Source organism: Pistacia vera, unplaced genomic scaffold, assembly GCF_008641045.1.
Source record: "Pistacia vera cultivar Batoury unplaced genomic scaffold, PisVer_v2 Contig673, whole genome shotgun sequence".
Classification (NCBI taxonomy): domain Eukaryota; kingdom Viridiplantae; phylum Streptophyta; class Magnoliopsida; order Sapindales; family Anacardiaceae; genus Pistacia; species Pistacia vera.
In genome coordinates this window covers 753597-775325 of record NW_022196527.1, presented here as the reverse complement: position 1 = coordinate 775325, position 21729 = coordinate 753597, and the positions used below count along the sequence as shown (strand labels likewise).

Here is a 21729-nt window from a genome sequence, read left to right as displayed (position 1 = left end):
TACTAACCACTTCCTGACACGTATGTTTTTCTTAAGCTATTGTATTGTTTTAATTGTTATTTAAATAGGATAAATTGATGTTTTCAAAGGTATGTGATGTTTTTGAAAACACTCACCTTTAAAATTAGAGGTCTATGATAATAATCCTTCGTTTAAATAAATATAAAATGATTTAATTTAGAAAATAATAAGACTTATTTCACAAATTTCAAGCCATCAGAAATTTAGAATTTATTATATTCTGGTACAAATTTAATTCAGTAGAATTTATTAAGAGGATGTAATTCAGATGTAATTCAGTAGTAATTTATTAAGAGGATGTAATTTAGTATGTAGGCCTTCTCCAACCCACACCATTTGTGTAAAAAACACTAAAATGGTTGGGGTTGTTGTTCCAACCAACGTTAAGCGCCACGCCATTTTGGTGTGGCATTGTAGCACCATTAATTTTTTTTAATTTTTTTATTTTATAAGTTAATTTGAATATTAAATTTTAACCAAAAATCACATTAAATTTGATTATTGTATAATTTAATTTGATTATAATTTATAATAATAAATTCATAATAATGATATAATTCAAAAAATGATGAAAAATTAAAAATAAAACTTATTCAAGCAACTATTAAACTACAGTAACTCAAAATAAAAATTAACACTAATTTAAAAACATTAAATCTAAAAAGTTTGAATGGAAACATATCTTTTTGAGCTTGAATGAATAATATATCTTTTGAAATAAGCTATAAATCTAAAAAGCTTGAATGACAACATCTTTTGAATTACCCACAAATCTAAAAACTTGAATGGACATACATCTTTTTGAATTAGCCACAAATCTCTGATTTCGAAATTTTCTTGTTCGACATAAACAAATCAAGGATATAGAGGCTCACCATGCTTTTCGAAATGCATTAATTGATCATTTGGGAAGAACATACTAATTCGGAAAATTAAATTACTATCAATATGGAATTTACCTTTGTGTTGTTTTTTTTTTTTTTTTTGTATCATTTATATAGATGTAATGTTTTCATATTAAATGTAATGTTATTTGATTAAATAAATGCTTAATTTATTAAATTAGTATAATTTTCAAAATAATTATATTTAATAAAAAATCATTCCCAATATTTAATTAATAATACAAAAATAACGAGTTAAATAGATTAATTGTTGATTATTACATAAAAGAAAAAAAAAAAGAATTTCTAAAAAATATTTAAAGAATATTCTTTTGATGTAATATTGATGTAGTGGGTGGAAATGAAATAGTATTTTACATCAAAATTGCATCAATTTAGTGCAATGGGTTGGAGATAGTCTAAGGACCTAATAATCCACTTATTGGACTATTTTAAAAAAAAAAAAAAAAAAAAAAAAATTGAAACCAAATTTCTCATCTGGTGGTGGGGATTTTATTAAATATCTTTGTAAATTTCAAAAATCCAATAGTGTGATTGGTTTTTGCATTTTCTAGTAATGGGGGGTTGGGGGTTCAGTTGAGAAAAGGGCAGAGTGGCCATTTCGCGATTAACTGCTTTTCACTAACAGACATGGAGAGGAGGCAAGGGTCCTATTTTTAAAAACCAGTGGGGTTTAATAGCTTAAATCATTTGTATTAAGGTGAATTTTCCCTTGAATCAAAAGCCATATATGTTCTATTTATTATTTTTTTAAAGAAAAATTATCTTAAATATCTGTATACGCCAAGTTGTCAATGAAAGTACACATGAATACTAATACCAGAGCAACTTTCAGTTTTTTCATATCTGTTGTCAGTACATTGTGATATACATATAGTTGTATAAATTATTAGCAAACAAAACAAATGATTGGCATCTATCCATATAGAATTTTGGTTCCTTTTCCAATTCCCACCATACAATATGTCAAACGCAAGTAAATAGATGATATTTCTTTCCCAGAATATGCATATCAGTACTTTACAGATAGATGAAGTGCAACCAGGCACTGTTCAAAACACACATAGGGTAGTTGAATGTTACAAAGTATTTTTACAAGCAGCAAATTAAAATTCTGTTTTACATACATGCCCAACACATCACTGCCTCAAGCTCTCCACTATGTACGAGCGTACAGATCCCTGCAACACCAATATATCCATTTAAGCAACAAAAAATAATGCACAACTTCAAACCATACACTATATTAGGACAGAACAAGAGCCAACAGAGTTTATTTTTTAAAAGATAAAATGACTCAATTGAGTATTTGATAGCTTCAACCGCAGCCTCCGCTGGCAGGAAGTCCTCCACATCAACTTTCTTGTTTCTTGTCTGTTATTTTTAACAGTAAAGGATAAACAATGTGAGGAAGGATAATCACATTTATATGCTTTGTAAGAACATTAATGCATACTGAGAAAGCATTGTAAGAACATTAATCCTTCACCATTAAATTCTTGCAAATAATAAAATTACAAGAGAGTTAGGTTCCATAAGTGTAAATGGATACAGTCCTCAAAGAAACGCCGTATTTCGGCTATCTATGTGGAGGTAGCTCCTTGATGTCTTTGTAGTGGCGGAATTCAGGATCATCCGCACACACCGCGATAATCTTATCATCTTTTCACCGCAACAAAGATCTGTAATTGATTTAAAATCTAACTCCAGAATAAAATTGTTTAGCATAAAACTTTCAAGATGGATTTCAAGAGATTAGATTCTCCCATCATCAACTGCAATTGGTACCAATAGGTGGTACGTCCTTGGATAGCCAGTTATGTTTTGACTCTAACAGAATAACAATGACGCGTGGATGTTTAACTCAAACATGATAATGACTTGAGAATTCAATAATTGGAAGGGAAATTAGAATCCTTTTTACCTGATCAATCATTGGCATCAGACCTATGGCACGACAACGGAGGAAGCATCCAGGGAGCACGGGTTCCTAAACAAAAATATCCAGGAACTTGTTAGGTAATTTGATTACTGAAACTTGAAGATCTGATGTTATGTTAAAAAGGCTTCTACCTGCATCAGTATGAGGACATCCATCGGGTCACTATCCTCACAAATTGTTCTTGGGATGAAACCATAGTTGTGAGGATACACAACTGATGAGTAAAGGATGCGATCAACCTGTTATTAAGAACTTCAATCATCTTTTACTTTCTTTGTGTAATATTGACATGCAACATGCATAAATTAAACATAAATAAAACACCAGCACCCTAGCAATAGCAGGAAAGATTGATCTATCGGAAACAGCAGATTTTTCATGGTCATTTTGTATATTATAAATTTCAGTAGCAATTGCATCAATGTTACCATTCAATATATAAAGTTATGTCCTTTGATGCTTCTATTGTTATTATAAAAATCATCAGCATCATCATTTAGTTATTCACTGACAAGTGGCATGACCGCATGAAGATTTAAAATGAAGATAAATAAAAACTCGAATGCTTTTGTTTATTTGTCAAACACTGTAGTATGGTACAAAAGAACTCCTGATACGTTTCTGCAATATCTGAAATTTCACAAAAAATTCATTTACCAGTATACCGAGTCTGTTAATTAGATGTTTGTTCATATTATTGACTACTAACTAAAGAGTCTAACATCATAAACTGAATCAAAGAATTATATAACCTTGTCGCCAGAAAGAATGCATTAAATTTTAACAGCAATATTTTAAATCTAATTCAAGGGTTCGAGGAAAATTAAGAAAAGAAGAAGAAGAGAATTTCACTTTTATAAGACCACTAGTCTTGTCGAGTTCGTATTTCACTTTACTCCCCTTGCCAATCTCTACGACCTGCAACAGAGATTCATATTATGATATGGAAGCATGAATTATTTTTGGAGAAAAACCTGCGTCACTGACAAGACCAACTTTATATGAAACAACTCCAAAGCTAAGAATCAGCAAGCTACTTCAAGTGAAATTTTGGGGAAATATAACCTCACAGATGTCACCATAACCCTTTTCTCCACATATTCATTGCAAAATGCAGCCGCACTGGGATACTATCTTGAGAAAAGTACTTTCTCTTCCACCAAATTTATATGTAAATAAAAGCAGTCAAATTTCAATATTTTCCCCTAGATTGAAACTCTACAGAAGCCACATCTGATGGCTCCTGGGTCCCAAATTAATATATTATTTTTTATTTTAATGTTCTTCCAAAAGTTCAGAGTAACGGTGATTAAATAAAATAAAATACTTACACAGTTACAAATTAAGGGCGCCCCTGGTCCTGCAAATATTAAAACATAAATAAAAGTCATCACCCATAGATGTCTGCAAGATGAGAAATGTTTGACAGTTCAAGCAAGACCTTAGCATATAGCTTGTAAGCTTGAAAATTGAAAGCTACAACTACGAGAGTTGCCTTAGCATATATATGTATATGTATGGAGACAAATATTCTCTTCCATATAAAATCAAACATGTACCTATTTCTAGGTCGTGCCAGGGATGAGCCGCTACGGATCTTCGTGACATTGAAGAGAGAATCCTCTCGTTCAAAGTAACTGGAGTAGTCGAACACTTCTCTCCACTCTTTGAAGACATATTAAGCGAACTAAAAGCACTTCACTCAGCCAACAAAAAAGAAATGAAAAAAAAAAAAAAAAAAAAAACAAATTCACAATCATGGCCTAATTAGTTCATATAAAACAAGGCAGAGAGCAAGAGAAGTAAGAGTATTGAACGAGAAAACATGTTAAATTGAATATGGAAAAATAAAAGTAAACTTAAAACACTATTGCAAATCCTGCCGGTGTCAACCAGATACAAGATAATAAATGAACGGTCACTCATACAGGAAAGAAAGAAAACTTTTATACACAGACAGTTAACAGATTCTCCAAATTCATAGCAAATTAGATTACAACACCAGGCTGGTATAAGTCTGACCAAAATAGACAAACAAATATATCTGACATTATAGAAGTTTACAGGTAACACGTCACACGTAGTATGGAGAGCAAAAAATGGTAAGAACATGCACTATTGCTAAATCAACACTATCATATATTTCTCTTTAAATGAAAGACTACCGAAAACCATAAAGAAGGCTAAAAAATACAAAAAAACAAATAAAACTAAGAAATATATAAAATGAAACTATGAATTCAAACGGCGATACAAAACACTGATCCTTTGATAAGCTAAAGAGAAACCCCCATGCATATATATATATCATACAAATTGTAAAATGGAGAACAAAAATTGCACAAATGGCATATGGGTATGAATGAAAATTAATCTTACATCGTAATCACTATGAGAAGGAAAGACATTAGATAAGACCTTAAAACAATGTATTCAATTGGGATTGCCATGACTACTAATAAGATGATATCAAGGAATAATGGAAATGGAAACTCACAACTCAACACTCTAAACAACAACAGCGGTGAAGCTCTAGCTTTATAGCCGGTTTCCACTCTAAGCTTTTCGAGCGTGCTTGCAACTTTGCACAGAAATGGAGAGACGAAGTGAAAACTCAGCCAACTGTGTTTTGCTAATTTAAGGAAGGTGGGAGAAGACGCTGGAGTCGCTTTTTGGACCATGGGCATATTTCAGCGGCCAGTCTACGCTGAGTTTTCACCGTTGGATTTAAATAAGTTGATCAGACGGTTTTAAATATGGATAATGTGTGTGATGTCTCAATTTATTTTGAATAATCTTATACGTATAAACTTTTTATATAAACCCATCCATAAAAAATATATATTTTAATTTAAAAAATAAATTAAACTAATTAAAGTAGAGTTATTATATCAATTCATAAAAATAATTTCTATAATTAATTTATCTATGTAACATTACTCATTTATTTACTTTTAAAAATAATTTCTATAATTAATTATAATAATTGCAGTCTAATTGTTCAACGGTAGTCAAACTATACACGTGGGTAAAACTGGACTTTATTAATTTAATAAGACAATCAAAATTCTTAATTGTATTAATTAGGAGCTTGACTTCTGAATTCTGATGATTGGTCCACGAAGAAAGTAGATAATGCTAACGTCAATCAGATGGATAATACACGTTTTTTATTTTAAAATAATAATAATATTGTAATCTCGTAAAGTACACATGATATGACTTGAGAAGTATGTTTCTATAAAAATAAAAGAAAAGAATCGAATTTGTGCTGTAAAGAACTAAAAGAAATTGATAAAGTATTTTGGCAATAACTCTTTGAAGGAAAACAAAAATAATTTTATTTATATTTTAATGAAAGACTATTCATTTTAAATAAGATATCAATGATTGGTAATAATATATAGGACTAGATTGTTGAGAAGAATACTGATTGAATTTATTTAATTTTGTCTAAATTTAACACTTATACATACTTCAATTAATTTTTTTAGATCCTGAAACTATCGATAGGGTGAAAGCTTAATGGTTACCTTTATTAGTAATCAATGAATGACTCAAAACTTAAGATTTCTTGAATAATATATCAAATAGTCCATATCGAATTATTCGACCATCAAAGGTAACTCAAATGGAGTGATTTTATTTATGCCTACTCTAATATGTGGTGCTTAATGTCCATTATTGTAGCCACTTTGGCTGGTTGCTTTCCATACAAAAGAGTGGGAAAGAGTATCTGTATGATAATTGGTTGTTTGTCTTTTGAAAATTGAAATCGAATTGATAATTTAGGGGGAAATTTTGTGGTCAGAATCAATTTGACTTCAATAACTTTTGGCTTATTCAATGCACTCAACCAATTTCACAACCTGTGATGTCATAACATAACATGAGAATAAAATTCTCTACCATCCATTATATTTATATCCACCAAACTTTACAATGAATATTCCAAATACTAATAATATGCCTCTTACCATATGATTTCTAAATCTAATTTCATTTAATTTGTAGACACTAGACTTTGCCTAACTATGTTTTCATTTGTACAACATATTTATTTATATCAAAGTTTTTATTATTGTCATTTTAATCTTTAATCAAACAATTTATCTTTTGTTTTTATCTTATTTATTTATACTAACCACTTATACATTATTGGTGGCCTTTTTGTGTTTATAAAAAGTTAACAAAAATAATAAAAATTACAACGAAATGGATTTTGAATATGTTATGCCTAAAAAGTAACACTAATGTCAGATCAATAAGTACCTAGAAGACAAATTGTACTTCCTGTCAAGCTCATACCGCCTCAAAGATATCTTATACCAACCCGATCTCATTTTAAGAGAAGAACGGATGAGAACCTTCCATGTATCAAGGCAACTAACAAAACACTAATTACATTAACCTCAAAGGTGTATAAATTGGCACTTCTCTTCTCGAAAATGGAGGTTGAGTATATGAGAGCTAGACATAGATTTGAGTTCCATTATTTCTCTTTGTAAACAAAGTTTTTCTCCATCTTTATATGCCTTACGGGCAATATTATAGAAATAGTAAGAGAATAATACAATAACAATAGATGTAGGATTCACTTTAAGCATCCGAACCACTTTAAAAACCTTTTTTGCCAATCTTCTATTTATGTTTCTGCAACATATATATTCTCAATACTATATTCAAATCTCATGGATTCATCACGTGTAATTTCTAAGACTCTCTTAACACTTTGCACGTGCGAGTCGTTGGTGTCCAAAATCAAGCATTAATAGAATAAATAAGGGGTCCAATATTTGCTTGAACCTAATGGTGGATGGTTGCACCCTTTTTGTTGAACTTCTATCGTGCTTCCTTAGTAACATCGAGCCAACCTGCAACATTCTTACAAAAGCCGACTCCAAGGAGCATCTTGTTGTAGTCTTGTCATCACTAAAATCAAAACAAAGAAGACCAAGGGTAAATTTTGTGGAGAAAATGTGTAAGAGCCAAACATGAAACTAGTTAGTGAAAACATGAATGTTTAAGAAATATTCTAGATGATTAGAATAATGAAATCGAAGCCAAAGAATTTTATAGAATTAAGATTTCGAAAATGCATAAAATTTAAGGAAAATAGTGTTTTGGTCTAACGTAGATCATGTCAGACATTTTCAGGGAAATTTATAGAGTTTGCAGGATTTTGTCTTTTGACTTAAATTTTGGATGTTAAAAGATGTATTATGACCAGAAAAAGCTACTCAAAGGATTTATACATAGAATAATGAATAATTAAATTATTGATAAATAGGAGAAGATATTTATTTATATAAGAATATAAATCTGTTAAAATATTTACTTGGAAAATAATGAGGACTTAAATAAGTCTAGCTATCATTTAGGAAAAATATTTATTAAATGAACCGGCATTACACCATGAGATTGAAAGCTACCTATCACTAATACGCCATGAAGGAGAAAAAGAAAATGGAGAAATGTTTTGTATGTGGATTCTGAATGTTCATCCATTATTTGCCATTAATATAGAATGTTTACTTTTTTCTTTGGCTTATTTTGTTAAGTGGTCAAGTAAAAAGGATTTAATGTTGATTCGATCCAGCGATTTGATTTGTTGATTTAGTGGACAATTTTTATCCTAATGTGCTAAAGTTTATTAATTTCTTTATTCTTTTTCTAAAAATCTTTTAACTGTTGCAAATTGTGACAATTATTAAAATTTGGAGAGCTAAAAGATTATGTGTGGGTACAAATATAGGATATTTGGTCGGTTTATTATTTTGGTTATGATTTTTGATATTTTTAGAGTTGGGTGGGAATAACGAGATAGAATTTAAAAATTAACAAAAACACTCACTCGGTTTGTTAAATAACTAAACACCCCTGTAATAAAAATATTAAAATTTACAAAAATACCCTCACTTACCCATAAAATTCCACAGCCGGCCACCACCGTCGGAGGGTGGCCGAAGTCACCGTATCAGCGGACAACCGACTGAATCTGGCTGGTCGTGCGCCAAGATGACATTTTCTAGCCATATCTATTGTGGATCTGTGCGAAAAAGGCCAGATCTGGCCATGTTTGGTTATCAATGACGGCCAAAGATATGGCCGTCGTTGACGACTAGTTACTGCCAAAGATCTGGTCGTCAACGGTCAGATTTTTGGCTTTGGATCTGGTCGGAAAATGATAGATCGATGCACTACCGGCAAGATTTAGTTGGTAGTGCGCCATTATACTAGATTTCAACCACCTTCCAGTGGTGATTGCCAGAATCTGATAAATGTGGGTTAGTGAGGGTGTTTTTATTAATTTTTAAACTTTTTTTCCTGGAGGTGTTTAATTAAATTAATAAACTTAGAGTCTACAAATAATTTAATAAAATATAATAGTATTTCCTAAATAATGAAAGAAACAGGTATTTTGATAATATGATTGTGAATAAGGTAGAACATAATTAACCAAACGACCCTTAACAGATAACTGCAGCCGCAAAGAGGACCATCCCCTGCATTCGGTTGCATTGCAGATTCATCATCAATCAAATTTTACATCTTAAAGATTCCAGTTGTTTGGAAATTCAAACCCTGTGAGATCTCGTAACATACAAGTGCGTTGCGCACATTATGTACTCATACTGTTTTCTCTTTGTTGACACAGGGAGGGAGACGTCCATATCTTTGTTAAACCCTGAAAAACTCAGGGCCTCTAATTGTATCTTTCTGAAATATAGTAACAGCAACTCAATAAAAACCTATTGATACGTAACAAGATGATAGCAACCTTTCTCCAGTCCCATGTGAATCACATATACTGACGATTAGCCGCACCCTTTCTGTATACGCTCATGAATTTGGCCACAAATTCTGGAAAAAAAAAAAAATAATAATAGTAATTTCTTGTTTCAAAAGTCGTTTGTACAAATATGTGCGAGGGAAAAGAATAAAAAGGTAAAGTTAGCTAATAAATGATGAATTACCTTCTAATTTCAGTAAAGCACTTGTTCCTGTTGGGAGCCTCTTATCCTGTTAATGAAGACCCTTTAATTACTTTCACCTTGTCCGGAAGACAAGATAACTAAGCAAAGGAAGAACAAAACTTACATAATAAGCATGCCAGTAATATATTTCCCTTTTTAAGCTACCTTCAACACCCTTAAGGAACTCTTCTACGAGCTTCTGTATGTTGTAAACGTAAGTCTATTAGAAAAGTAATTTTTTTTTTGGAATGATTAACTAAATTGAACCAAGGCATCAGAAGTATAACCAAAAGAATTAGTTTGGGATGAACAAAATCCACAAGAAGCTTCTGAATCTTTCCCCGCACCAAGAATAATCTGAAAAATTCATTAATGTGACATGTCATGCTTGGTAACTATTAACTAAGTTCTTCATGTTGTATATTCTGATGTTAAAGAATGTTTCTTCCAAGGCAACAGACTTTTACCTTTTAGGTGATGGATCGGCCAAAATTTCTGCGCCCAGTTCTATCAAGACTTCTTCCCATCCGAGTGCAATTGGTTGGTCATCAGCAAAAGGATAACTTCATGGTCACAGCACCTCATGTAAGTACAACTACAATGATTTACATGGATAGTTCTTACTTGTGTATAATTTATTGAGATTTCAAGTTCTTACTTGTGTGCTTTGCATGCTTCGAGAGCCATTATAGCTTTTCTCAAGTTCTGTTTTGATTTGGTAGCAATCTTAGCAGCAAAGCTCATGGATAGTTCAAAGTCCTCTTTCTTTGCTATCTGAATGAGAATCTCCATTATCTGCAAATCAGAGGCGAAATAGCAGAGAATCATAGCTTAGAAACTAAAGCATAACATGGAAACAATTTTTTTTTTTTTTTTTTTTTTTTTTAAATTCAGGAAACTTTGGCATAATATGGTTCTGGAGGTCTCTTGGAGGCAAAATTGAGGCAACAAAGACACTTTTTCACAACGAATCACACGTTATGATGAGGGAAAACTCTATAGAGCTGTAATAGGATTGATAACAGTTTCATGAGGCATGAACAATCTGGTTTGTAGTTATGATTATTCTATAATGCACAGAGAAAAATGAACCACATTATCAATGACATGGTATCATATTCAATTATATTCATTCAAGCAATGTGTTCCATACATAATCAATTGGACACTTACTTCATGTGTTACAGGCGCATCGACCTTGATAACATTGCAGCGGTTCTTCACCGATTCTATAATGTCTACATCGTCCTCACAGCAGAGTATGAGTTTACAAGCATCCGAGTAACAGTCCATAATCCATTTGATCAAATGTTGGATACTCTCTCCTGCTTGGTCAACTTCATAAAGAACTATTGCTGAAATTAAGATGGAAACTGTTTAGTTTTGGTTGGAAGGTCTGGATATATAAAGTGGTTCATGCATATACTAAACATTCAGACCTTTGTAATCAGTCTTGAAATTTACATTGCTGACTTCTGGGATGGTATCATAGTGATTTCTTATTTCTTTGACTAAACCCATCAGTGCAGATTTAGCATTTGGTTCCAAGTTAACATTGAGCTCAACGTGGTGAGCGCTGGATGTTACTGGGACGAATACTTGCATAGGCCTTTTGTCCTGTCAAGATCCAAACACAATGATATTGGATGAGCCATATTCAATTATATTTACATCACTGCAAACCTTGAAAAGAGTACTTTTGGAGAACTAATAATATTTACAGAATTGGGGAGAGGTTAATTGTTTTTGAAGGTTGATAATTTGACATTAAGAATTAAAAATCTTAAAAGAATTGGAGAAAAGTATACCTGAGCTGGAAAGCATTTTAAATCATGAGATATCTACATACAAAACAGAGAGAAATGACAAGGTCAGGTTAGGCATTCAATCACCATATATGCATGATGTTTCTGCAAGTAACAAAGGAACATACATTCCAGCAAGTATCACCATATATTTCTCGTAGCAGAGCCATCGCTAGTGCTCTTTTCCCAGAACCAGATGGTCCCTTGAACAAGATATGGGGATAGTTGTCTTCAGAAACCTATATATAGTGTACAAGGATTGAAGATTGCCAGTAATTAAAACATATTAATATGAAAACTAATAATAATACTAATGAAGTGATTTTACATATCCACAAGCACATAGATCAACTTATTAGGTAAGAGTAGTAGTAAATTAGTAAAGAGTTTGCCTTCCTAAAATAACTTACAAGTTGCTGGAGAAGCTGAGCTTCATGTTTGTGGCAAGTGAATCCATTCAACGAGTTAGGTTGATGCTTATCAACCCAAAATTGTCTCAGATTTTCAACCACAATTGCCTTCTCAATGAAGGAAGCTTCATCAAATGCTCGTTTAGGTGGTGATCTGGATTTTGATCTCCTGCAAGTTCCCTTCCTCATACAAGAAAACCATGCATCTGATTGGCTCTTCCGCCTGTTAGCCGCAAACTTTTTCGAGCTTCCGGTTGATTTACCACTTGCATCACTTACCTTACTAGTTTCCGAGCTAAGCTTACCACTGCTCTGTCTGCTAACAGCAGAGTTGGTTGTCAGGGTTACCCGAGAAAATCCTGAACTTGCTGAAGCTTTCTGGGGGTGATGATCAATACTACCATTTGTTCTACCATGTTGATGACAAAATGGATCTCTTTGTGAAAATACTGTTGGCCTTGGATACAAATCGTGTTGGACTTGGACTTGATCACCACCATTCTTTGCAAAGACTTCACGAGAAAAGAATATATCCCCAGGTGAAATCGACTCAGTGCTCTCAAAATTTAGCGTGTTATTTCTAGGACTTTTAGAAATCTTCACAAGTGCAACCATTTCATTGAGTTCACCAACAGATGTTGCTTTCACTTGGGGAACTGTCTCTCTTTGTTTCCGAATCATGTTCCTTGACAATGGTGATAATATTCCGTGATCTCTTTGCTCTACATGGCCGTGATTGTTTTTTTGTTGATCTTTTTGTCTCGTTCTTAGTCTTGGTGCAGTCTTTGATCGACGACTATAAGCTGTAACCTCAGGAAGCTGAGAGTAGTAATCTCCTTTTTCATCTCTAGTTAGTGTTCTTCGGCTTTGATTTTTGTTTGCACCTACAGTCTCATTATCTTCAACCATGTTACTACTCAAACCAAGCTCCTCTCTCCCAAGTTTATAAGGTGAAACTTGTCTTCGACGCTCAGATTTCGAGAGGGGACTGATATTTCGACGACTCGAAATTGGTGAAAAATAATGGTTATCATCAATTCTTGTCTTGTAGGGTGACTTGCTGCTGTGTCTCCTGTTCAGCGAGCTAACTTTAGGAGAAGAACCAGACCCATTATTGTTCTCAATCTTGGAAGCATGTCTCCGGTGGTGTCTCAAAGGACTTGTGGTGGTGTTGCTTCTTGGTAAATCCGTCTCTATTTTCGGCACTTGATAAGCCAATACTTCTTTCTTTGGATAGTGATCACGACTTTCTTGCCAATCGGTCTCCGTATCAGAGGGTTCATATCCGCTTCTTATCTGTTTTAATGAAATGGAAGACTGAGCCTGAGAAGCCCTGATATATCTTGATGAACTCTCCATTGATATTTTTTCTGCAAGTAAAGCCGCAGAAGAAAAAACAATCTAACCTCAGCAGAAATGAAGCCAGCTAGCAACTAAATTAGATGCTTAAATTGAATAATGCGATGGTCACAAAGCAGACTCATCGGCAAGGACAATGTTTATTTGGTGTCGGCATATAGAGGTTTTATCCACCAAATTTACAGCATACAAGAAGTACTAGTATATATATTTGGTTTCCTGCAATTTCTAAGCTCACCATCGAGGATGTTTTGTCTTTTGTCATCTCTCTGTCTCTTATGTCTCAACCTACTTACAAGGAATGTTGAATCTCTCTGGCATGTCACTGTATAACAGCTTAATCTTCACTGTTTTCTTATAATATTTCTTTTTCTGCAAGAACATATAATTTAAGAAGAAATGACATCAATGGACCTCATCAGATATACAATATTGGCCCCTTTAATTGAGGTAAACAAGTAATGCGATGGACACCGCTGATGAAGCGATATATATTGGCCACATACACATGAATAAACCATGTCTTTTCTTGTCAATTATGATTGTACCCAGGGATGAACTGAATAATAATTGTAATTGATCAATACAAATATGCAGTATTACCCTAAAATGTTAGGTGGTCAAACATATGCTCCAAACCCATCTATAACTAAATTTGAATAGTGTTGAGGCTCATTCTAAGATAATGATCTTATTTTACCAATTTTTAATTTGTTGTCTAATTATATACGTACTATGTGATTTCTAAATAATTGAATAATTTGTTTATGAGATATTTGTTCTATTCGTTACTGCTACAATGAGTCTGTGGAGCTGTGATGTTTCTGTATTTTGTCAAAAATGCGAGTATGAATAGTGTTATTGATTCTTTGTCTTTCATGGCATAAGTTATTAGAATCTTTATAATGTTTTTATTTCAAAATTGATACCGAATTCCAGTTCTCGTACTTTTATTGTTTTTCTATTATAATCAGTTAAACGTTCTGTGATTGGTTTGGGAGGTTCTACATGCATCCGGGAAGTAGCTGTGCAGCCTGGACGTTTGGTTAATCCTGGTCTATCATCTCCATGGTTCCATTCCCTTTCCATGGGATAAATGCTTGCCAGGTGAATGCATCGGCACACATGATCAATGTCATTTTCAATGCGCCAACAGGCTTTAAGTAGTGCTCCCCAAATGACAGCATTTGCTCTTAAATCAGCCAATTAACTTTTTTCAGCTTCCATGCTGTATCATTGGTTTCAAGTTTATGTTTTCTCTCCATGCTCACAGGCACAGACAAAGATTTTCCCTCAACTACTAGTCCTGCATAGAAACAAGCAGTCAAATTGTTGTGAAAATGATCAGGTTTGGCAACGGAGAGCTTCTCTATCTTGTCCATGAAGACACACCTTTCTTATCTATTATTTGGACAGTTTGATTTATGATTAGTCATCAAATTAACATTGAAAAGCAGATTATAATTGACTGTTGATTACATAATCTGAGCATCCAATTTCATGAAACACTGATTTTTTTTTTTTTTTATGCAATCATTGAGGCACATAATTAATTAGTTAGTATGAGAAAATATGATCTACATTTATGTTTGCTCAAACCAAATACAAAAATGACTAGGTGCAGAAGAACAGCCCATAGAATGATGACTCCGCTTTCCTATTAAACTTTTCTCTCACACTTTTAGCTGGCCCTGCCATGACAAATGGCCAAAGCATATCCCAATGAAAGCTCCAATCTGATAGACCTCCCATTAAACATGTTTACCAATACAAAGGGCATAAGGGACAATCGGGAATGTGAGGGCTTTGCTGTTGGTTGTTAGGGGAATTAGTTACAATCACGTGTGAGTAGGGAATCAAGTTGTTATTTGTGTGAGTGGAGAATCAGGTTGATTAGCATAGAGAATGGGTAGTCTGGAAGTTAGTATAAATAAAGGAGGTCAGTGTTGGTGAAAAAGGGAGGTCAAAATAGTGTCATTGTGGGAGGTCCCCAGCTCCTCGAATTGCTGGGATCTATCTGTTGAGTTTATCAATTGTTTTGGTTGTTCTTTGTTTTTCTCCATTAATATACTTGGTTGAGGCTTGTTTGAGGTGAACATATTCTGTTATCTTGTACTGTTTGGCTATTGTTTGTTAGCAGTGCAGGGAGTCTCATCACAATCAAACACTTCAAAACAAAGAATTTACAGTCGTGTTACAAGTAAAATCTCAAGGTGGATGGAAGCGGTAAAGCTATACATGACTTGCTTAAAGAGTTTGGAGAGATGCTTCCAGTATTACAGTTGATAACCAATCCATTAAAGCCTTATTGACCAGCTCTGGGACTTCATCGTGTGGGCAGTGTCCAGCCTGTAAGTTTACAATAGACGTTTTTGGATAAAATTCTTTGATTCGGATAGCCTTAGCAGGACCTACCCATGGATCTAAGTCACCCCAGACCAACAACAGTGGGCAAGATAACTTGCTTAAAACACTATCTAGAGTGTACTTGCTTTGATTCAACATGAACCTTGTCATTAATCTGTTGACAATAAGCACAAGAAGATAATAAAAAATATGTTACAGAAACAAATTAAAAAGAAAGTGCTCTTTAGAACACACTGTTAATGGCTAATTTTTAAACTTTTATCATTAGCATATATAGACAGCCCAGTTCCAATGCGAAAGAGACTGAAGTGTGGTCCAGATAAGTGTTCAGCATTCAACTACACATCTTGAACCAAATGTTGAGGTTCTCAGCTGGGACTAAATTGGGGAACTAACATGCATACCTGTAGTAAACTTCTCCAGCATTGGGGTCAGCTGCAGGCCTTGTTATTGACTCCACCAGATAATCATCCACATTAGAGGCATTTATATATACCTATATTAGCCAAAAACAAATATGCCTTTACAATGTGCACACTAGCCAAAATTGATTATGAATCCATTGCAAATATCATGAGTTAAATATCTCAATAGAGAAGAATGTTAGTTGCAACATGATGCAAGATTGGGAGATGCAGCTCTCTTCTTGTGACACTAGAAAATTAAGAGGTTAAATGCACACCATTTCCACTTTTTGCAATGAGGTTAAACTCCCAAATAGAATCTAGAGACCAATAACCCAATTGAATAATCACAAACATAAGTTTGATTCCATTTAAAGTTTAGAAGAAAGAGTAGAGATAACAGCAGAATATTTCACATAAAATGAAAGAAAGAATCTTCAAGATCTCCAATCAGGTTGGATTCTACATTAATCAACAGAATTTAAGCCAAGATGGTGGGAAATGATTTTGGGGGCAGGGAAAGTGGGTGATTAAGGAAAAATAATCACAGCAAATCCTTTCATTATCATACAAGTACATTTCACAAGCCATGCATCATACTAGAACGAAAAATGAGCACAAATCCCACATATATGACAGATGCTGTGCACAGAAATGATTCTTAATTTAGCTTCAGTTCCCATTATGCTTCAAAAGCAGAGGCCTTGTAAAATTTGGTAGCAAGTGACTTACACTCTTTAGGACAGATTTAATGCGGGCTGGTTGTTTGGCTTGCCAAAACAAAAATCCAAGAACTACACGCTGAAAAATTTCCTTCAAACGCTTAAGGAAAATTTTCTGAAAGGTAGTTTCTTCAGACTGGTTGGTTCCTTTAGTTGCATCTCCAAACTGTCCAGCAGAATTTAGAAGAGCAACACCAGCAACTTGCTCAGGTAATCCTGCTGCAGCAACTAAGGCAGTAAACCCTCCAAGGCTGAAATATTATTATGAATCATGTTATATATCATGTTACATCTGAAAAAGACAAATTAACAAAACCACACTCACTATGGTAAGAAATTGGCAACATAGAAATGGGAGATTTTTGTTTCTCCACACTACTATAGAAAGGGGAGATTGATATCTCACACATTATTCATTTTCCAATAAAAGCAAAGATAGGTGATAAATATGGTTTACACTGGAGAATAGAGAAACTAGCTCCCCTACTTTACAATGCAGAAAGAACAAATAGATCATAGAATATCTTAATTATACTTACTATGTGATTGTGTAGATATCCAAATGTATTTACCTTTTCAACTCACACAAAAGTAACCAGTTTAAACCCAAGGACTTCACAAGTGAGTTGTAATTATAGGCAACCAAAACAAAAATTTCCACCCATGACCTAAAAAGGCAATCCAATGCAATGCATATAGTGGAGTGTATTATTAAGAGATGCAATAGCTTGAACTGCATACACCCAACGACAAGGCTAATATGCTCAATCTTTAATCTAACTGAAAGTACGGACAAGAAGTGACATGGAAGACAAAGATTGCAATTGTGCATTATCAACCTTTGGGTAGGTCATTTATTAGAATGAAACAGGTCATCACAGATGCTCTGAATTCTGCAAGAGTAAAATTTAATTAACGACACGATAAACAAGATTATATAACATTTCTACATTCAAGAAACCAATTGACACATTTACCAGACCATGCTCTAGGCAAGGAAACCAATAAAACCCTAATAAGATAGACAAAATCATTCAAAGACTATTCATGCAGTCATGTTCATAGATGTCTACCGGCAATTGAAACTGTCATGTATAAAAGAAAGTCCTAATATAAAGGATCCATTGAACAGTAAAGTTTGTTCCTTAATACAGGCAAGGTTGAGAAACAACTTATCTGTCAAAAGTTGCAAGCACAAAACCATGAGAATTGTAAACTTTGTCAAACGATAAAATTTGTTTACCTGTTTCCTACCACAACTGCTGGCTCTTTCACTATTTCTTTCAAGAAATCCACAACTTGATCCCTCCATACCATGGCATCATACTCTATAATAGCTTTCTCACTCCACCCAAACCCCAGCAAGTCTATGGCATAGACTTTATACCTTTTAGCCAACTCAGGAATGTTGTACCTACACAAGGGGAGAGAGAGAGAGAGAGAGAGAAGACTTTTATCATAATCAATATACAAGAAAAGTAAACCAAACATTATGTCATTAAGATGAAAAGCTAACAACCAAAAAAAAACCATCTCCCACATGATATTAGAGGCTGTTTACTACTTCAGGTTTCAATTGTTTCATGTTCAGCCATAACAATAGGTTAACTTAGATCGTCAACCCAAAACTACAATAATTCATATGCTGCAGTTGCGTAATCTCCTAGTTTCATGAATTTTGCAGCAAGCGGACAATTATCTGGTCTAAAGCCTTTAGAATGAAGTAGTATCAATTTGAAAAGTGGTACAAGAGAGCAAACCTCCAATGAAATGCAGAAGCACCAAATCCATGAATAAGAACAATTGGAAATCCTTCTCCTTGAACCACATAATGTATTTTGTGACCCTTCCATGTCCAATAATTGTAACCCTCTGGCTTGTATGGTAATCTCTCCAACCCTAACAGATAATAAAAAAAAATTAATTTAAAAAAAAAAAAAAGAAAACTCAACCTCAACTCCCAAAGAAAAAAGAAAAAAAGAAAAAAAAAGAAAGAAAACCATCAATCAAGTCGTTTCAACTGAAGATAACAAAATTGACCTTGACCGGGTTCGGTAACCAAGAAGATTCCTGATCGAAACCCCAGAAGCTACAATTCCTTTAAAGGCAAAACCCCTCCTCTTATTTCGCATTTGCTTCCTTCATGTACAATACAGACAGTACACACAAGTCAACAAGCACTTTATAACTTACTGCAACCATGGAACATAAAACAGAAGAGTTTTAGCTTACTGGCTGATATATTCTCGCAGGTGCAAAGAACCATGAGATACTGGATTTACGAATTCTCTTCTAAGTGAAGGTGATCAGCGAACGAACAAGACTTGTGAAGTTTAAAGAAGCCTAAAGCGCTAGAGAATTGTTATGGATTCAAATTTGCAAATGGCGAGAGTAAATTTGTTCTTAGGCTGTTTTTATGTGACTGGTGTAGGTTTAGAGTTGTGGCGAACTCTTAGCCAGGCACAGCGACATAGATTTTGAGAATCTGTTTGTTTTTTCCCGGGAAATTTCTTAATTCAACTGATTTCATTTCATTACCGATAACGATATTTTAAAAAGAACATTAAAACTTGCGTTAAAAATTTTATGATGCAATACGAACGATTTATAAGATTTATCATTAATTGAAATTGGAGAGAAGGTATTTACATTGATAGAAGTGAATTTATAATGTTACGGGGCTGTACCTGCTTAAACTGTAATAACCCCTAATACGAGTATGTTTAATGAAAATATGGAATTTTATTTGTTCAATAAACAATCTGAGAGACTGAGCAACCCACATGCTCAAACTCAAAATGTCAAAGTTAATCCTTTAACTTTAAGGGATTGGTTGGTGGTCAAATGTTTGCTCCCTTCTTCTGAGTTTGAACCACTATAGTTTATCTTAGAATATTGATTGTTAGAGTGTTCAATAGATCTAGAGATTAGTGAGGTGTACGTAACTATTCAGACACTCCGATATAAAAAAAAAAAAAAACAAAGGTGGCAAAATGTAAAGTTTATCATTTCCAAGTAGGTGAATGCCCAATTTGCATTTCTCCCGTCCAAAGACTAAGAATGTTGGTAAGGTACGGTTGTGAATTCGATAAATATATCAAATATGAAGATTAATAATATGTGAAAATATCACTAATTATACAAAAGACAATACCAACCGTTGTGAATTCGTAGAAGTGTATCAAATAAAAAGATTATAATATGTGAAATAAATCACTAATCACACAAAGACACAATATTTAAGATGGTTCGACATAAAGTATATAAAACGGATGAAAAAAAGATATACAGTAAAACTCTTTATAGTCATAATGATGAAATCAAACTAATTATTTACTATAAGAAGGTTATAACTTAATAAGATGTGTTACAAAAATTACTATTTTGATTTCTTATTTTATAATTCACATTTTAGTAGATGTTTTAGGATTTCAATTCATTGTTTTAGTCAAAATCCTAAACAAATCTTTAACTTTGGCGAGTTTTTCACTTGAGCGCAAATAATTAAAATAGCACCTCCACCATTAATGCATAAATATATATGCCCAACGCCAAGTAGCATAATCACAAGCTCTCTCACAAAGATCATCGATTGAGAATCTCTCCACTACGTGGCTGCGCTTAGGGTGCAGTCAAACCGAGTAGCTCTGTGAGCTACTCGGCTTGACTTGTGACGAACTCAGGCTCGACTTGTCGGAGATCGAGTATTCACGAGTTCAGCTCATCTTCAAGCTCGTGAAAAATGTCGATTTTTCGACTTGATTCGAACTGCTCGCGAGAAACTCGAGCTACATGCTTTTCCCCAAAGCCCACGCTACACACTTTTCCCCTAAGCCATCATTCTATTACGGTTGACGGAGTGAGGCTTTCAGTTTCAGATCTTTTTGTCGGACAGAGGTCTAGCTGCTGACTCGACGGGATTCTTGTTTCGTGGTTCGATTCTGAGGATGATAAGAGATACGCTGACGATCATCACCTACGCTTTTGTCGTGCCGGCGATTTGTCCTAGCTACGAGATTGTGGCTCTAACCATATCGCCGGTGAAGTTGAAACGTTTCTCGAGTTCAAAGAATCGACGGAATCCGAGGATCTCACCGTAATGGCAGTAAAACTGGTCATGGAAAGTTTTTGAAGTTTCAAGAATCGAATTGGTCAGTGATTTTCTCATTAAGGTGTTTTTTTGTTTACCGAGAAGTAGAAGGAAAAATAGAGAAGTTTGGAAATTTTTTTCAGTTTTCTTTATATTTCCTCAAGAACCAAAGGGAGAAGTTGTAGGAAGAACGGTTTTTAGTGTGTGCATAAGAGAAATTCCCAACTTTTCTTAAATGAGTTGAGCTCGAGCTCGAGCCATTCATTTCCTTAAACAAGCCGGCTCGAGCTCGAGCCTCCTACAAAACATTCGAGTCGAGCTCGAGCCAGCCACTACCGGCTCTGCTGGCTCGTAGCACCCCTAGCGGCGCGGTAACAGTAACAAAATCCAGGGGGTTTACAGTTATTATCACATTGTTTTGAATTAAATTTTAAACGTTTAAATAACAGTGGGTTTATGATATTGGGTAAAGTCACTTATCGTTTACAGCCATTATCACATTGTTTTGAATTTAATATTATCAAGTCATCAATTAGGTTAAAAATTTGGTTAGCCAAAAACTCTTACCCTTTCTTAAATAGTTAAAAGTTTTATGTACATTTTTATAATGTTATTGAAAATAATAAACAAATTTAGATCCGAAAAACGTGGCAACTTTGAAACTAAAAAATATAATTTTAAACTAGTAGTCATGAAATAGTTTTATAAGCCTATTTAGAAAGTATTG

The 21729-nt window shown here is 33.8% G+C and overlaps 2 protein-coding genes and 1 pseudogene across 4 annotated transcripts; all 3 read right to left on the bottom strand.

Annotated features, from left to right (window-relative positions):
* Positions 1-2449: 2449 nt before the first annotated feature.
* LOC116113131 (soluble inorganic pyrophosphatase 4-like) lies at positions 2450-5595 on the bottom strand. 3 transcript variants are annotated; one of them, XM_031399277.1, is made up of 7 exons: positions 5366-5595; positions 4428-4564; positions 4200-4228; positions 3721-3786; positions 3000-3107; positions 2851-2916; positions 2450-2597 (listed from the first exon to the last, which is right to left on the bottom strand). In XM_031399277.1, exons 2-7 carry the CDS (start codon positions 4543-4545, stop codon positions 2484-2486), a joined length of 501 nt encoding a protein of 166 aa, XP_031255137.1. In that variant the 5' UTR covers positions 4546-4564; positions 5366-5595; the 3' UTR covers positions 2450-2483. The 3 variants fall into 3 exon arrangements, with proteins under 3 accessions (XP_031255137.1, XP_031255138.1, XP_031255136.1); XM_031399278.1 differs by having other exon boundaries at positions 4428-4533; XM_031399276.1 differs by having other exon boundaries at positions 2451-2597; positions 4428-4555; positions 5366-5592.
* Positions 5596-9428: 3833 nt separating this feature from the next.
* Positions 9429-14801, bottom strand: LOC116113103. The gene is made up of 11 exons (XM_031399254.1): positions 14631-14801; positions 12061-13461; positions 11779-11889; positions 11285-11462; positions 11019-11200; positions 10504-10640; positions 10313-10408; positions 10133-10202; positions 9970-10044; positions 9846-9891; positions 9429-9732 (listed from the first exon to the last, which is right to left on the bottom strand). The coding sequence occupies exons 1-11, from the start codon at positions 14799-14801 to the stop codon at positions 9671-9673; spliced, it is 2529 nt and encodes an 842-aa protein (XP_031255114.1). The 3' UTR covers positions 9429-9670.
* Positions 14802-14955: 154 nt separating this feature from the next.
* Positions 14956-19044, bottom strand: LOC116113102 (annotated as a pseudogene).
* Between the last annotated feature and the right edge of the window lie 2685 nt (positions 19045-21729).

Excerpts from the sequence above, each read along its gene's own strand:
- LOC116113131 (XM_031399277.1), bottom strand. The coding sequence starts at position 4,545 with ATGTCTTCAAAGAGTGGAGAGAAGTGTTCGACTACTCCAGTTACTTTG. Across the intron at positions 4,229-4,427 it reads CTGGCACGACCTAGAAATAG|GACCAGGGGCGCCCTTAATT; the intron begins GTACATGTTTGA and ends TAATATTTGCAG. Across the intron at positions 3,787-4,199 it reads CGCCCTTAATTTGTAACTGT|GTCGTAGAGATTGGCAAGGG; the intron begins GTAAGTATTTTA and ends TCTCTGTTGCAG.
- LOC116113103 (XM_031399254.1), bottom strand. The coding sequence starts at position 14,801 with ATGGACAAGATAGAGAAGCTCTCCGTTGCCAAACCTGATCATTTTCAC. Across the intron at positions 11,201-11,284 it reads TTTCAAGACTGATTACAAAG|CAATAGTTCTTTATGAAGTT; the intron begins GTCTGAATGTTT and ends TCTTAATTTCAG. Across the intron at positions 9,892-9,969 it reads ATTACTGGCATGCTTATTAT|GATAAGAGGCTCCCAACAGG; the intron begins GTAAGTTTTGTT and ends CTTCATTAACAG.